The sequence below is a fragment of the Odocoileus virginianus genome, chromosome 2 (genome assembly GCF_023699985.2).
Source record: "Odocoileus virginianus isolate 20LAN1187 ecotype Illinois chromosome 2, Ovbor_1.2, whole genome shotgun sequence".
In the NCBI taxonomy this organism is placed as follows: domain Eukaryota; kingdom Metazoa; phylum Chordata; class Mammalia; order Artiodactyla; family Cervidae; genus Odocoileus; species Odocoileus virginianus.
Window position 1 is genome coordinate 56,829,169 of NC_069675.1, and position 17,557 is coordinate 56,846,725.

At 34.9% G+C, this 17,557-nt stretch overlaps 1 protein-coding gene across 5 annotated transcripts in view; it reads right to left on the reverse strand.

The window, feature by feature from the left end:
• Window positions 1–17,557, reverse strand: part of USP34 (ubiquitin specific peptidase 34) — a 230,124-nt gene that overhangs the window by 70,726 nt on the left and 141,841 nt on the right. For all 5 annotated transcript variants that reach the window (XM_020891635.2, XM_020891636.2, XM_020891634.2 and 2 more), the window contains 8 exons: window positions 16,724–16,824; window positions 16,307–16,516; window positions 12,178–12,303; window positions 11,030–11,152; window positions 10,826–10,909; window positions 10,234–10,320; window positions 3,659–3,859; window positions 505–587 (listed from right to left, as the gene is read on the reverse strand). In XM_020891635.2, coding sequence (XP_020747294.1) covers window positions 505–587; window positions 3,659–3,859; window positions 10,234–10,320; window positions 10,826–10,909; window positions 11,030–11,152; window positions 12,178–12,303; window positions 16,307–16,516; window positions 16,724–16,824 — 1,015 coding nt within the window. The remainder of the gene's footprint in view (window positions 1–504; window positions 588–3,658; window positions 3,860–10,233; window positions 10,321–10,825; window positions 10,910–11,029; window positions 11,153–12,177; window positions 12,304–16,306; window positions 16,517–16,723; window positions 16,825–17,557) is intronic.

Consider the following 17,557-nt stretch of genomic DNA (forward strand, 5'->3'; position numbering starts at 1 on the left):
AAACTATAAGGAACAATCAGGAAAACCTAAACTGAAAGGTGTTATAAAAGAACTGGCCTGGGATGCTCAAAAATGTCCATTTCATGAAAGAAAGGATAAGAAATATACCCTATTAAAGGAAATGGAAGAAATACGACTATTACACAGTATGTGATCCTGGATGAAGAAAAAATTGCTATAAAGAATATTAATGGAGTCCAAAATTTGAGTATTTCACTACAGTCGTCAGGAAATTGTCCTTGGTCTTAGGAAACACATCTAACTATTTATGGGTAAGTGACCGTAATATCTGAACTCTTACAGAATTTAGGGTAACATGTAAATAAACGTGTGCACGGGGACACCCATAGAAAATGCTATAAAAACTTGCAAAACGTTGGTAACAATATGCAAGTCTAAACGAATGATATGAAAGTTCACTAAAATACCCTAATCTGTTAGATTTCAAGTTTTTCCAAATTAAAATTTTAAAACACATACATACATAATGTAAAAACATCATACCTAGGAGCCAGATTATCATATGTATAAGCAACAGACATAAGTCGCTGAATCAAACTGGTTCCTTGGACAAGAACAAGAAATACCTTTAAAATAAAAACATTAAAAAAAAAAAATCTGTAAATACACTAAAGCACAAAACTGCATTTTAAACAGACTCTATATTACTTTGATTTTTATTTATAAAAATATAAAGAATACTCTAAAACTGGTGATTGGAAAATACTACAAAAGTATTAAATACTAGAAAAACAGATTTTCATAAACAAATATAAGAATAGCAACTTTAAAAAGAAAATAATACAAATTTAGAAAATACACAGGCAAATTCCATTTGGTCCACAGATTATCTGCATGTCACCCAACAGAGCGAGAAAAAAATTATATATTATACATGCAGTGATTTTGGGAGGCAGTAGATGAAGTAACATTTTTCACTTGTGAAATAAATACTACAGTTAACCAAGCTTGGAATCCAGATTAAAAATCCTGAGGTTCAACATTTGTTTACTTATTTTCAAGCTGTATGACTCTAATACTGGATTTCTCAGTTCTTAATCTATATAACAGAAAAAATATTTGCTATCTTAATAAAGAATTATTAAATTTCTTCTGCAAGCCCAAACTCATTCTGGGCACTAAACTCTATAAAAGCACTGTTCCTATCCTGGGGAAATTAGTTCAAGGCAGCAGACAACATACAAAGTGTTGCAGGAGCTTCCCTGGTGGCTCAGTGGCGAAGAGTTTGCCAGCCAATACAGAAGACACAGGCTTGATCCCTGACCTGGGAGGGTCCCACATGCCATGGAATTAAGCCCATAAGCCACAACTATTGAATGCACATTCTAGAGCCTAGGAGCTGCAACTACTGAGCCCATGTGCCGCAACTACTGAAGCCTGCGTGCCCTACAGCCTGTGCTGCACAACAAGGCAGGCGACGGCAATGACAAGCCTGCACACTGCAACTAAAGAGTAGCTCCTGCTCGCTACAACTAGAGAAAAGCCCTTGCAGCAACGAAGACCCAGAGCAGACAAAAATACAGTATTAAAAAAAAAAAAAAGGAATGAAACACAAGTATATGCAATGTGCCAAAGGATCAATAGAACAGAGAGGCAACTAAAGCTGTCCCTGACAAAATAAGGAGAGCTTTAAGAAAAACTGTATTTAAGTTTGGAGGTGAATGGATACACGTATATGTATGGTTGAGTCCCTTTCCAGTTCGCCTGACTCTTATCACAATATTGTTGATTGGCTATATCCAACACAAAATAAAAAGTTTAAAAAAAGACAAGCTATACTTAGGCTGGAATTTGAAAGTTAAATTTGGAATCTGAAACTTCTAAAAGGCTACTGAAGGGGAATAAATGAAATATTCCATGACAATAAATTAGTAAAAGAATTAGTGTTTCTTTCTACTAGATGACTTTGTCTCGAGAAAAAGGGTAACAAAAATTTCCCCTCAAATAGCTTAGATTTACATACTATGCTCTAATTATTATGATAAACAAAAGAAAAAATATATGCTTTTTCTAGACTAAAACTATAATAGTTGCATATGCATAGAAAAAAATATGCACATAAAAAGAGAACCCATGGTAAATAACCCGTGCCTCTGGGGAAGGTTCATTTGTATATTCTTTTTTGCCACACCACAGCTTGCAGGATCTTAGCTCCCTGACCAGGGGCAGAACCTGAGCGCTCAGCAGTGAAAGTGCAGAGTCCTAATCACTGAGCCATTAGGGAATTTCCTCAATTGTACATTCTAAATATTTTTAGTAATTATGTACTTGAACAAATTTTAAGCCAATTACTTAAAAATCCCATATATGAGTATATGTATTTTATTTCTCTACCAGTAACAACTCATTGCTCTGAAGGTTCTTGAATAGGTATTAGGGTAAGCTGCTGTCCTCAAATGATTACAAAATAAGGAACAGACTGAGTAAAAACTTATCTTCAACCTCCCGCCGGTTTAGTTCACTGACAGAAACAGTAGAAGGGCAAATATTGTATGAACAACAGAATCCACAGTCAAAAAGACTTAATTTTATTGCTGGATGTGCTGGCTATCGTGCCACTTTTGTTCACTCCAAACCCACCATACTGTGAACTTGCTCTGCCATTATAATGGCTGCTAAATTTCTCCTCTGCCAGCTGACTTTAAGTTTGTCAAGCTGGGATACTCAAGAGATAACTTACGGGCCTTTTCTTTTTTGTTTTGGTTTGGGAGGTTTTTTTGGTTGTGCCACGCAGCTTGTGGGATCTTAGTTCCTGACCAAGGATCAAACCTGGGCCCCCAATGGTGAAAGCATGGAGCTCTAACCACTGAACCACCAGGGAATTCTTGCTTTTTCTGTTAACACTGTTCCAGAAGTATTTTAACCAGATGAGGAAACTGGTTTCAGAATCAGTACCAGAATGAGTTCCTCAGAGCCCTAAACTCCAGTTCAGCAAGATCCCATCTATAAGCTTCTCACTTCTGGTAACTATAATCTTTTACATATATTCCTCAAAAATATGTGAAATTGCCTGCATTACCTTAACATTCCCTTTTTAATTTATAGCCCTCCAAAACATAGGATTCTCTGGTGGCTCAGTGGAAAAGAATCCACCTGCCAATGCAGAAGTCACGGGTTCAATTCCTGGGTCGGGAAGATCCCCTGGAGAAGGAAATGGAAACCCACTCGAGTATTCTTGTCTGGGAAAAATCCCAGATAGGGTTACAGTCCATGGAGTCACAAAAGAATCGGACATGACTTAGCAACTAAACAACTCTGAAACATATGAATAACATTAGTTCTCAATTTTAAATTTACTCTGTTGGAATACCTAGTGTAGTTTGTTTTTCTGAATGGACCCTCCATTCAGCATAAAAGTTACTGAGACCAACTAATGAATTCAACCCTACAGTTAGATAACATATAAAATGGCATAAAATTCACCCTGCAGTTTGGATGATGAACTGAAAAGTTTTACTCCTTCGTAATTGCTACTGCTTTAAAATGAAGGCATGACTTCTGCTGTGAGGTCATACTGTGGTGATCTAGGATAGCATTTCATAGATATCAGCTATTCACTTTGTAAAAACAAAAATAAACAAATTCTCTTAAAAGACAAGTGTATTACTACAGTTTAATGGTAATGTTTCTACTTTACCTCTGTTAATCTTGGTATATGAAGACCCTTAGCATGATCACCAGCAGCCTTTCTTGACTTGCCAGGCCATGTTCTTTTCCTATGGCTTTCTGCTATACCAGACCAGGCAAAGACATCATGATAAGCTAAATCCAAATCAGATGGATCTACTGCAAACTGGCATATTAACTTCAGCAAGCAAGCAAGACAGTCTAACTGCCACTGTGGATAAGAAGAAAATGTCATTTACTTAATTTCCATTAATTTCACATGGCCACTATACAAACTGAAATTAAAGACTAGAAAATGAAAATAATTATAGCTAGTACTTAATCCATGAGATAATGAAATTTTTCCTGTTCATGTATTACAGTTAATAACAACCCAATCTTAAAAAATAGACACTAGATAACTAGAAAGTGTATTCAATGAAATGAAAATGATATTTGTATTTCTATCATGAAATAATCACACAAATGTATATAATAACAAGATATAACAAAATACTGCTTGAAATAAACTGAAATATTGAAATTATTAAATTACCTACAAAATTAGCATTAAGGGCAAAAATATTAGAAGCTGTCTCTCCACATTAAGTGGCATATACTCTAATATTTGGAAGTGAAAACTATTCTCAATAATTTGATAACTTTCAATTGGAAATTTGCATTTACAAGTGTACATGTAAAATAAAACAAGTATTTCATTAACAAAATAGTGCTTAGTATGGAAAGTAAAACTCCTAAGTGATTTAAAGCTCTACATTAAAAATTTTTAAATAAAGCAATTCCCTCAAATAAATAAGAACATCATCTATGTATGAGAGCTTTATTTCATTAACAAAATAGTGCTTAGTATGGAAAGTAAAACTCCTAAGTGATTTAAAGCTCTACATTAAAAATTTTTAAATAAAGTAATTCCCTCAAATAAATAAGAACATCATCTATGTATGAGAGCTTTCTCTTCAATGGTCCTTTTTCTCTTCTCTTCATAATACTGCTACTAAGTGTTACAACTATACCAATATACCATGAAACACAGCAATACTATGTAAGTGATTTTTCAAGAAAGTATCACAAAATTTCAGTGAGAAAAAAAAGTCTTCACAATAAACAGTGCTAGAAAAATTGGATAGCCATATGGAAAAATAAAACCTCAACTTCATTCTACATATACAAAAGTTAACTCAAAATGTATCACAGATCTAAACATAAAAGGTAACTATAAAATTTAAAGAAGAACACATAGGAGAATATCTTTGTGACCTTAGAAAAAAGATTTCTTAGCTAGGATTAAAATTGAAAACTTCTCTGCTTAAAAGACATTGTAAACATAAAGAAAAGACAAACTACAGATTAAATGCAAATGTTCTTAATACATATACCTGACCAAAAAAACTTGTCCAAATTCATTAAGGAAAAAGTCTTACAGCTCTTTACTAACAGAAAAAAAACAAAAGAAAAACCCCAAAGAAAGCAAAACAAAAATCCCCAAGATATTTACAGACACTTTACAAAAGAAGATAAAAAACACGGCCCAAATGAAATGTTAATGGGGAAATTTATAACTATGTTTACATTAAAAAACAAGAAGGATCTCATTAATCTAACTTTAGAGGTTAACAAACTACAAAAAGAAGAACAAACTATACCCAAGGCTAGTAGTTGCAAAAAGGAAATAATAAAAATCAAAACAGAGATAAATAAAATAGGGAATAGAAAAACCTAAAGAAAAAAAAAATCACTGAAAATCAAAGCTGGTTCTTAGAAAAGAACGAAATTGACAAACCTTTAGCTAGGAGGACTAAGAAACAAGAAGAGCCAAATTACTAAAATCAGAAATAGAAGTGGGAACATTTCAACTAATTCTACAGAAATAAAAAAGATTTTAAGAGTACTACAAACAACTGTTATGTCCCCAAACTCAATACGCTATACAAAATTCACAAATTCCTAGAAACACAAAACTTATAAAGATTCAATCAAAAAGAAACAGAAAATCTAAACAGACTTATAACTAGTGAGGAGATAGATTCAGTTATCAAAAATCTCCCAAAAAAGAGAAGTCCTGAACTTGACTAGCTTCACTAGTAAAGTCTAACAAACATAAAGAACTAATGCCAATGAGAAACTTATATGCAGGTCAGGAAGCAACAGTTAGAACTGGACATGGACCAATAGACTGGTTCCAAATAGGAAAAGGAGTACGTCAAAGCTGTATATTGTCACCCTGCTTATTTAACTTATATGCAGAGTACATCATGAGAAATGCTGGGCTGGAGGAAGCACAAGCTGGAATCAAGATTGCTGGGAGAAATATCAATAACCTCAGATATGCAGATACAACCACCCTTATGGCAGAAAGTGAAGAGGAACCAAAAAGCCTCTTCATTAAAGAGGAGAGTGAAAAAGTTGGCTTAAAGCTCAACATTCAGAAAACTAAGATCATGGCATCTGGTCCCATCACTTCATGGAAAATTGATGGGGAAACAGTGGATATAGTGGCTGACTCTATTTTTTTGGGATCCAAAATCACTGCAGATGGTGATTGCAGCCATGAAATTAAAAGACCCTTACTCCTTGGAAGGAAAGTTATGACCAACCTAGATAGCATATTTAAAAGCAGAGACATAACTTTGCCAACAAAGGTCCATCTAGTCAAGGCTATGGTTTTTCCCATGGTCATGTATGGATGTGAGAGTTGGACTGTGAAGAAAGCTGAGCTCCAAAAAATTGATGCTTTTGACCTGTGGTGTTGGCGAAGACTCTTGAGTGTCCGTTGGACTGCAAGGAGATCCAACCAGTCCATCCTAAAGGAGATCAGTCCTGGGTGATCATTGAAAGGACTGATGCTGAAGCTGAAACTCCAATACTCTGGCCACCTCATGCGAAGAGCTGACTCACTGGAAAAGACCCTGATGTTGGGAGGGGTTGGGGGCAGGAGGAGAAGGGGCGACAGAAGCTGAGATGGCTGGATGGCATCACCAAGTCAATGGACATGAGTTTGAGTAAACTCCGGAAGTTGGTGATGGACAGGAAGGCCTGGCGTGCTGCAATTCACAGGGTCGCAAAGAGTCGGACACAACTGAGCAACTGAACTGAATGAACGCCAATCCTCAAACTTTCCCAAAAAAATGAAGAGGGAACTCCGTAACTCATTTGATGAAGCAAGCATAACCAAAGCTAGACCAAAGACACTACAAGAAAATTACAGGCTAACATTCTTTATGAATATTCATGTAAAAGTCCTCAACAAAATATTAGTAAACAGAATTCAGCAACATATTAAAAGGATGACCAACTGGGATTTATTCTTAGAATGCACGGATAGTTTGACATATGAGCACTGATCAATGTAAATACTCCATATTAACAAAATGAAGGAAAATACTACATTATCTTGATTATTGCTGAAAAAGCATTTGACAAAATTCAACACCCTTTTATGATAAAAACACTCAATGAAACAGGAGCAGAAGGAAACTTGTGCAACATAATAAATAAAAGTCATGTATGAAAAACTCAGTGAAAATCATACTCAATGGTTAAAGACTAAAAGCTTTTCTTCTAAGATCAGGAGCAATGCAAGGACAACTGCTTTCACTACTTCTATTCAACACTGCAGTGTTAAGTTTTGGCCTGAGCAATACACAAGAAAAATAAAAGGCATCAAAATTGGAAAGGAAGCAATAAATTTATGTTTGTTACTGATGCAGAAAACCCTAAAGACTCCATATAAAAGCTTTTAAAAATAGCATCAAAAAGAATAAAATACCTAGGAAGGAACTTAACCAAGGAGCTGAAAGACTTCTACAATGAAAGCTAAAAAAACTTGCTCAAAGAAATTAAAGACAAATAATGCAGGAAACATATCCTGCATTTATGGACTGGAAGACTTATTATTAAAATATCAATACCACGCAAAGTGACCTACAGAGTCAATGCAATCCCTAATAAAATCCTAATGATGACTTTTGAAGAAACAGAAAAATTCATTCTAAAATTCACAAGGAATCTCAAGGGACTCCAAACAGACAATCTTGAAAGAAAATGACAAACCTGGAGGACTCACACTTTCTGATTTAAAAACTTAGCACAAAGCTACAGTAACTGATACCAGTGAAGAATTGGCATAAAGATAGCTTTAAAAAAAGGAATGGTGATCTGAAAGAGACACGTGTACCCCAATGTTCACTGCAGCACTGTTGATAATAGCCAGGACATGGAAGCAACCTAGATGCCCATCAGCAGATGAATGGATAAGGAAGCTGTGGTACATATACACTATGGAATATTACTCAGCCATTAAACAGAATTCATTTGAATCAGTTCTAATGAGATGGATGAAACTGGAGCCCATTATACAGAATGAAGAAACCCAGAAAGACAAAGACCATTACAGTATACTAACACATATATATGGAATTTAAAAAGAATGTAATGATAACCTTATATGCAAAAAAGAAAGAGATACAGATGTACAGAACAGACTTTTAGACTCTGTGGGAGAAGGCGAGGGTGGGATGTTCTGAGAGAACAGCATTGTAACAAGTATACTATCAAGGGTGAAACAGATCACCAGCCCAGGTTGGATGCATGAGACAAGTGCTCAGGGCTGGTGCACTGGGAAGACCCAGAGGGATGGGATGGGGAGGGAGGAGGGAGGGGGGGATCGGGATGGAGAATACATGTAAATCCATGGCTGATTCATGTCAATGTATGGCAAAAATCACTACAATGTTGTAAAGTAATTAGCCTCCAACTAATAAAAATAAATGGGGAAAAAAAAAAAAGGAATGGAACTTAGAGCCCAAAAATAAACCCTCATCTATATGGTTAAATGATTTTTGATAAGGATGCCATGAACATTCACTGTGGCAAAAGGAGTCTTTTCAAGGAAAGATGCTGGAAAATCTGCATCTCCACATGCAAAAGAATGAAGTTGAATCTTTACCTAATACCATATACAACAATTAACTCAAAGTGAATCAAGGATCTAAGACCAAAGAATAAGACCTAAAAAACAATAAAAATCTTGAAAGAAAACACAAAACTAAAGGGTCATGACACTGTATTTAGCAATGATGTCTTGGAGAGTATACCAAAAACTCAAGTAACAAAAGAAAAAACAGAAAAATTGGACTTCACGAAAATTTAGTTTGTGAATCGTAAGACTATTCACAGTATTCTTTAATATATTGAGAGATACATGATAAATAGTGGATCTCAGTCAATCTGAAAGCAATCTATGTATCAGGCAAACTAGCCACCTAAAGCGTTGCCAAGCTACAGTGTGTGCCATATGGCAGTAAATTTTTCTTAATACTTCATAAAAGTATCCATAATTTTAAAAAGCACAACAGAGAAAATCTTTAGCACATGATTATCTGTAAACTTTATTCAAAGCAAACAGAACAATTTTTAAGCAAAAGTCCTATGAACAACACATAACTTACTCATTAAAAATTTTAAATTCTCTCACTTTGCCTGAGAACTAAAAGGCACCTTATAATTCTGAAAGAGTAGTGAGAAAACAAAAACACAATAATAAAACACAACAAAAGACATTTGAGTTTTAAAAGTCAAAAAACAACAATTACTATTGCAGAGGTATCTAAAAAGGAAAATATCTGTAGCAAAATATGTAAAATAAAAATGGCAAAGAAGTATTGAAACCAATGGTAAGATTAACAAAATCTTAACAGAAAGCAATACATGTCTTAAAAAGTGTATTTTCTTTAATATACTGGATGCAGTAGCATTCAATAGTAAATCAAGAACATCTGACTCCTAGACTCTAAAATAATTCTATAAAACAAGTACTAAGAAATTAATTTTTGAATGCAATGTTTCATAATGCTATTCTGCTTTGCTGGAGGTCAGGAAACGAGCATACTTTCCATTTCATACAAAACTGGATTACGCAGTTTGGTCCATCATTATGAATTTTAAAATATTCCACAAGTAAGCAATTTTATTTTCCTAATATTATAGGACAGTGCTTCTTCAAGTTAACAGCAATAAGTACTATTTCCTAAAACTTCCATTTTGTTAAAGATCAATAATTTTGTAAAATACTATTTAAGAAATACTGCATCAATGTCCAATTGCTATAAAAATTTCTAAAGGCTTACTCTCAAATTCTGTACCTATTTCATTGCAGACCAGTCACAAATGGTCTGGAAATACATTTGGAGTAGTGCTGCTTAAAGGAAAAAAAATGGTCAAAACAAAACAAAGAAAAAAAATATTTTCAAAAAACTAAAGACAAACCAAGTTTCTTAAAAAGCATCCCAAATTTTAAGACTATATAAACATTAATATATAAATTACCAAGCTAATGAAAAAATGTTCATGAATAATAGTTCAGCACCATTAATATTAGCACTTAAAATTTATACACTGAGAACTCTTACTCATAATTAGCTCACCAGATTCCTTGTTTTTCCTTACATTTATTTCTACTGTATACCACACTCCTTTACTACAATAAAGTTTGCAGCAAAAGTTACACTTGCAAGTGGCTCATGGATTTGGCTTATGGAAGTGGCAATCAGCCACGGTAACTGGTTCAAAGGGTGAATTTTCACTTACCACAGTCCAGGATTCCTGCTCTTTGGGCTCTAGAATTCCAGAATTAAAAATTTCTAACAACTGTTGAAGTCCTCCAGCAGCAACAAACTGTAAGCAATTGCAAGAGTATAGTAAGAGGAAAGCAGCTATATAATGCAGTAAAATCTGATTTTTGATTCAGTGACTGGATGTGTGTGTATGTCTGTGTGTGTAAGTAAAATACTACATATCTTTCATTTAGGAAATTATTCTTTGGCTTAAATAACCAATATAAACCAATAAAGTAACAACAGCCAGCTAATTTTCAAGAACTTTTTGAAAAGATTCTTACAAAAATCTATATACATATCTTTGTATTCCATTAACCATTTAATTTCAGGCACTGGGATGTCCTAACACAGTATTCTAATGAAGGAAAAAAATAAGTGCTAAAAACAGAAGCACCAGGGCCTTAAATAATCTGTTTAATTAATGTGATTAAAGTAATATATAATTTAAAAATCATGCTTTATTTAAATGGTACGTTACTTTAAAACAATAATTAAGATACCTACTTTTGGTACATGAGATCAATTATTTTTACCAAGACACTGCAAAACATGTATAATCAAACCTTGCAACTCCAGGAATTTTTACTGTTTTCCACTTGATCCTCACTTGAATCATCTGAATCTGGATAAAGATCACTATAACTTCCCTGTGGGAATGGCAAAAATAAATAAGGAAGGGTGGCAGGGGGATTAAAAGATAATGTACTCTGGAATTTTGCTCCAGAGAGAAAACAAACATTTGATGATAATAATGGAAATGCAATCACCGTTGACTCTCTCCTTATTCTTCGGTTAGGTTTTCCCAGTGCTTCAATAATTTCCAGGGCATATAACAGCTTGTGAGCACTTTTAATTTTGAGCAGTTCTTTCCAATTAAGTCCATCATTACTCTTAAATTAGGAAAGAAAAATACAGGTTTCTCAAATGTATGTAATAGCAGCATAGGAAAAAAATATATCTGTTATCCTCCAAAACAGTTGAGCTAATTTACCATCTTCTGAATGAAAAACACACAGCTTAATTGAATGTGTCAACTTTTAAGGATACAGTAGTACAGTGTGTATTTAATATTTATGTGACACCTACCCATTTAAAAAGTCATATACAAATACACAAACTTTAAAATATTATTTTTTACTCTCAATTTATAAGTGCTATTCACACTTAATGTGCACCCTGGACAACGTTATTCACAAAGCTACAATTGAGTCATCAACTCCCATTTTCTGGATCCAATTTCTTCACTTTTAAGGCATTCAAAATACAGAGTCTTGAAAAATCACCTAACAACATCCCAAATCACAGATAACCATTAGTATAACATTAGGACATTGTCTTTCCGTTAGTTCAATAGGTGTTCTGTTGGTACTCCACTAAGTAACCCCTTATTATATATGTAACTTTTAAAAATAATCTTTAATTTTAACAGACATCTTTACAAAGATATATTAATACTTAATACATGTGAGGTCATGCCTCTGGAAATATTAATGTATATTAAATTTCTTTGCCTCCCTTTTTTTCTATTTCTACCAGTGCCGTGTATAAGCAGCCAAAACAAGCACTGATACAAATATCATTAAACCATATGTATTTTCTCTAAACGTTATTCTTTGTTGTCAAAAACAAAGCAATATTCAGAACATACAGTAATATGAAAAAACACTAATATAAAGGCAAATTTACTGTTTACAGAGATAATTTTAGAGACCATCCTTGCCTTGTACTAAGCCCATATTACTCAAGCTCACTAATAATTAAATATATGAACATTAACATGAAGTGGCACTTTTTAACCTATTAAATGGGCAAAATTTTACTGAGGTTACAGGCTAATAACCAATCTCATATACTACCAGTAGAAATGTAAACTGGTATCATCCTCCAGGGAAGTAAAAATATTTTGTGAATTTACCTGTTCATCTGAGATATTCTGGAATGCCATCAACATGTTAGGACATGTAGGAAGAAGCATCAGTAGCTCCCATACACGCCTGGAAAGGTTTTCTGCATGAAGATGAAGTTCTTCACATCTTAAGCTCTATAAAAATAAGAACAACTGCTTATCAAAACAGATCAGTTTTTGTTAAATCTAAACTTAATTTCGATCTGCATAGAATCACTATCAACTTTTATAATATATTAAAATCTTCCTTTAAACTGAGAATAAACCATTTATTACACAGTAAAGTTAGTTATGTCAAAGCAGTGGTTTTTCAACTTGCTGAACACTTTTCTAGGAAAAAGTGACCTGCAACTCTGGCCACTTTCCTCAGAAAAACTTTTCAAACAGAAGTGAAAATGTTTTATGAAGTCACCCAAGTAAATTTCAATCAGACTATCACCTATCTCCTCTTTGCAGGCCACTATTCCAAGAATGATAAATAGCTGGTTAATATTTAATTTGGGGAAAGAGTACACCTGTTTCTCTTATTTTCCTAATCCATACCTTATATTTCAATCTCAGACAAGCAGAGATAAAAGAAAAGCAAACACTTTTAAAAACCTACTTTTTTCTATTACCACTTGTTAAATTTGAATTCTCTAAGGTACTGAGATAACAGTAAGCTAAATAATATTACAGAAAGTATTAAGAAAAAAAAGAGCCGACACGACTCAACAACTGAACAAAAACAACAATGTAAGAAACAGGCAAGTTTGGGGGGTTTTGTGTTTTGTTTTTTAATTAAAGAACAACCCTATGAGGTAAACAAGCAATGAAAGCTAAAATGTACACTTCTGGAATTTTCCAGAGTATGTGTTTGTACTCATTATTCTACTATTAGCTGCTGTCACATAATGATTTTGAGGTATTCACCTAGCCTAACACATGCCAAAGGAATACACTTACACATCTACAAAAAATAATTCAGTTCTTTCTGTATAATGGTATAAAGCTAATATACTTGGAAGGTAAGAGAATTTTAGAGATGGAATTTCAAGGTAAACTTTGTTTTACACAGACCTAATGAAAAAGAGAAGCAACCCAAGTTAATACTGTTAGTTTAGTTGAAGGCAAGGCACTGACCGTTCTTTAGTAATTTAGAATTCATTCCTTTTAAACACCCAGTTCAAAAAAGAGAAGGAAGGGGAGAGGGAGGGAAACAAGGAAGGGACTAAACTGCAACACTTGATCTAGAGGGGAAAAAAAATCCCCAAGTGTACATGACTATGACCTACATTGTGACTAGAAGGCCACACAATGTCACACATAGTAAAAATCCATTGTTTTTGGTAATCCTCTTCAAAACTGAACCAATCTAGTGCAACAAAGAAACCCCACACCATCAACTGCATACTGGTCACCATGTTCAATAATTTATCTGTCCAAAAGTGAATGCTTTCTCTCTGGTTTAGGCCTCACATCGTCAATTACAACAGGCTACTAACTGGTCGCCTACCTCTGGTTTTCTCTTAACATAATCTTCCAAACTAACATCTAAACTTTGTGACTTTTTGTTGCTTAAAAATCTTCCATGATAGTAACAATCCATTTTAATATAAATAAAAACCTCTTAAGGTCTTTTGTAGTATGGGTTACAATCTGTCTTTCTGTCCTTATATTTGAATTACATTATAATCATGCTCCCAGTTTTTCAAATTTTTGTTTCCTCCTTATGTTATGCTCCCATAACACACTTCATAGATTACTAGCACCTCCTCAAAAAGGCAGGAAGTTCTTATAATCATCTTTTACTTTTAAACTAGCAATACAACACTGACAGGAAGTAAAAGGTCATTAAATATGGCATAAAATTTAAAGGTAAGGAAATGGAGGTTTATGGACATCTATTATTATCAAGATTATTCTGCTTGAATAAAAAGGGGATTTCTTGGGAATTTAAGAGTGTGCCACCACAAGAGAAACCAGATTATGGGGAACAGATGACTCAATTTGGTAATTCATGAGCAAATACATCCTGGAAATGTAGAAAGAAGCCACTTAACATTCTCAGGAAAGAACTTTGTTAGCCTAACATAGAAAAGTCATAAGGCACCACTATTTTATCTGCCAATCTCAAAATGATGATTCTTCCAAGAAAGATGGTCCCCTGAAATAGAATGGTGGCAGTGAAAATAAATTAAGAGGACAACAGGCCAAAACATCAGGTGTGGCAGACAGGATCAGGAGGAGGGATAGACTCGGGTTCAGGAAGGAGAAGAGAAGAGATGGAGTCCAGGTTTCTGACTTGAGGAACTGGGTGGATGCCATTTCAATGAAGGAGAATGGATGCCTATGGGACATTAAGCGGAAGTGTTAAGTAAGCAACTGAATGTTTAAGTTTGGAATCAGAGAACAGGTTTGGTCTAGAGAAGTGAGTTTGAGAGTTGTCACTAAAATCAAATTTTTTTTAATTATTTATTTTTAATTGAAGGATAATTGCTTTACAGTATTGTCTTGGTTTCTACCCAAATAAAGTCAATTCTTCCTCCATGTACTATTTCCATGCTAGTACGTGAGGTTCCTTACTGTTTTTCTATCCCTGTCAAACAAAACTATTACCTTTAAGGAAAATTAAGATATATGTCTCTCCCTCTGCTTAAAATACTTCAATGGTGGACTTTCCTGGTGGACCAGGGATTAACAATCCTCCTGCAAATGCAAGGGACATGGGTTCCATCCCTGGTCCGGGAAGATTCCACATGCCTCAGGGCAACTAAGCCTGTGTATCAAACTACTGAAGCCCAAGGGCCCTAGAGCCCAAGCTGCACAAAATGAGAAGTCACTGAAATGAGAAGCCCATGCACTGTAACTAGGGACCAGCCCAGCTACTTGCTGCAACTAGAGAAAGCCCATGCTCACCAACAAAGACTCTAAATAAATATAGATAATTAATAAAATTTGAAAACAAAACAAACCATTCCAATGCTGTCCATTTTCAGTGAACTGGAAACAGCTTACAATGGCCAGCTTGGCTGTTTACCTTTTCATTTCATTTCCCTCATTTCACTCTGCCACTACCCTCCTCACTCTACTTACTAGCTCCCAAACAATTCCCAGACCTGCCTAACTCCTTCTTATTATCAACAACTTCAGGAATCAGTCTACTCTATCCAAGTTATTCCATTCTCTTCATTTAGTAGCCTCCTTTTCATCTTGAAAGCTGAGGTTTATATGGTCTCCCTCAGAGAAACCTTCCTTGACCAACATTAATAACATATAAATGTTGTTGTTGTTCAGTTGCTCAGTTGTATCAGACTTTTTGCGACCCCGTGGGCTAGAGCAAACCAGGCTTCCTCGTCCTCCACAATCCTCCAGAGTCTGCCAAAACTCATGTCCACTGAGGCAGTGATGTCATCCAACCACCTCATCCTCAGTTGCCCCCTTCTCCTCCTGCCCCCAATCTTTCCCAGCATCAGGGTCTTTTCCAATCAGTCAGCTCTTCATATCAGGTGGCCAAAGTACCGGAGCTTCAGCATCAGTCCTTTCAACGAATATTCAGGGTTCATTTCCTTTAGGATTGACTGGTTTGATCTCCTTGCTGTTTGAGGGACTCTCAAGACTCTTCTGCAGCACCACAGTTCAAAAGAAGGAAGTCTTCAGTGCTCAGCTTTCTTTATGGTCCAACTCTCACACCCATACATGACTAACTGGAAAAACTGTAACTTTGACTATATGGACCTTTGTTGGCAAAGTGATGTCTCTGCTTTTTAATGTGCTAACTAGTTTGTCATAGCTTTTCTTCCAAGGAGCAAGCCATCTTTTAATTTCATGGGTCTTTGTCTATCACCAGTCTCTTAATGTCAAGTCATGGCAACTATGTCTACCTAAAACTGTTTATCTGTTAGTTTACTTGAAACTGTTAGGCATGGCAATTATCTGTCCTCCCCACTGGATTCAATGAAGGCTGAAACTGTGTCTATTTTTATCCTTGTATAACAGTACTTAAAACAGCACGCCTGGGATATTAGGCACTTAAATACATAATGAATCAATAAATGGATTCCTTGGTTTTATTGATATTTAAGAGATTACTGAGCAAATTATTTTCCACTCAACAAAGACAAAACAAGACTTTGTGAAAATAAAATGATATAGTCACCTCACTATCTTCGACTGCCATTTTTCCTGAGGGTGGTTTAAATGATGCAAGCATCTCTAACAAATCAAAAAGAGTAGTTAAATGAGGTTCTTGTAAGAGCAAAAGCATTGGAATGTTGTCCTTTTGAGGGGGTGGTAGGCAAGATGCTGGCAGCTGAACACCTTCCCCTTTCCGTTCTCTCCGTGGTGCACCCAAAGATACAAATACCATCTATAAAAACAGGAGCAACAGGGGAGGGGGGGGAAATCAACATAGAGTTAGACATGTAAGTTTTTGGTTTAATAAATCTGTGATATAGAAAATAACTCCCCTTACAATTTTAACAAAAGCAGTTAAGAACTGATTTTGTACTACAACTAAACAACTACTGACTGTAAGTCAAAAGATGATTAAAACTCAAACCACATTTATGTTTACCTGCATATCCTTAAAACCAAGCTCATGAAGTGCTTTTTCATCATAATCTGTTGTTAATTCATGTCCAGAAGAAATCATCCTGACAGGTCCCATAAGGCCTCCTTAAAAACAGCAGAAAATGAAAGTCAACTTTTTGTAAGAGTTAATTTATCTGCCAACATGAATACATGGTTATAGCAATTAATTCCACTGGATATTAAGCTTAAATATAATTCTCGAGCAAAGTGGAAATGGCGCTAAGCATGCTTCCTGCATAATTTGCTTGTCCGAGGTTAGCCTTAGGCAGTTAGAAATTCTAAGAAAATCCTCCTTTAGCACCAGTCTAATTAGATCAATTTCTGCTTGCTTAATAATATGAAAAATTTACAATAAAAAAAACACTACAGAGCTCTCTGAGAACCTACAGCATTTCCCCTCAGCAATATGTGAGACTCAGATTCATTAATGATTTAGTTCACAAGTAATCAGCATGTATTTAAAATGATCCAGTTCTCTCCTCATGATTATTACCCATCAAAACAAAATAAAATAGAATATAGGACAGTATAAAGTTCTGCCATGAAATGAAAAAAGATGAGCTACAACATTCTACATTACAGTAAATTCAATGACCTCAATAGATTGAGGCAATTCATTTCTAGAATGCATAAGTCCTCTTTGCTGCCTACATCTTCATTTCCCACCATCATCCGTACCAAAATATGCTTTATTTGCCCAAGCATGTTCTTTCTTTAAAGCACTGGTATGTTCCTATCTCAGGTCTAAGATGCTCCACCCCAGAAATTCATATGGATCATTTCCATAATTCAAGTTTTTCACCAAATGTGAGCTCTA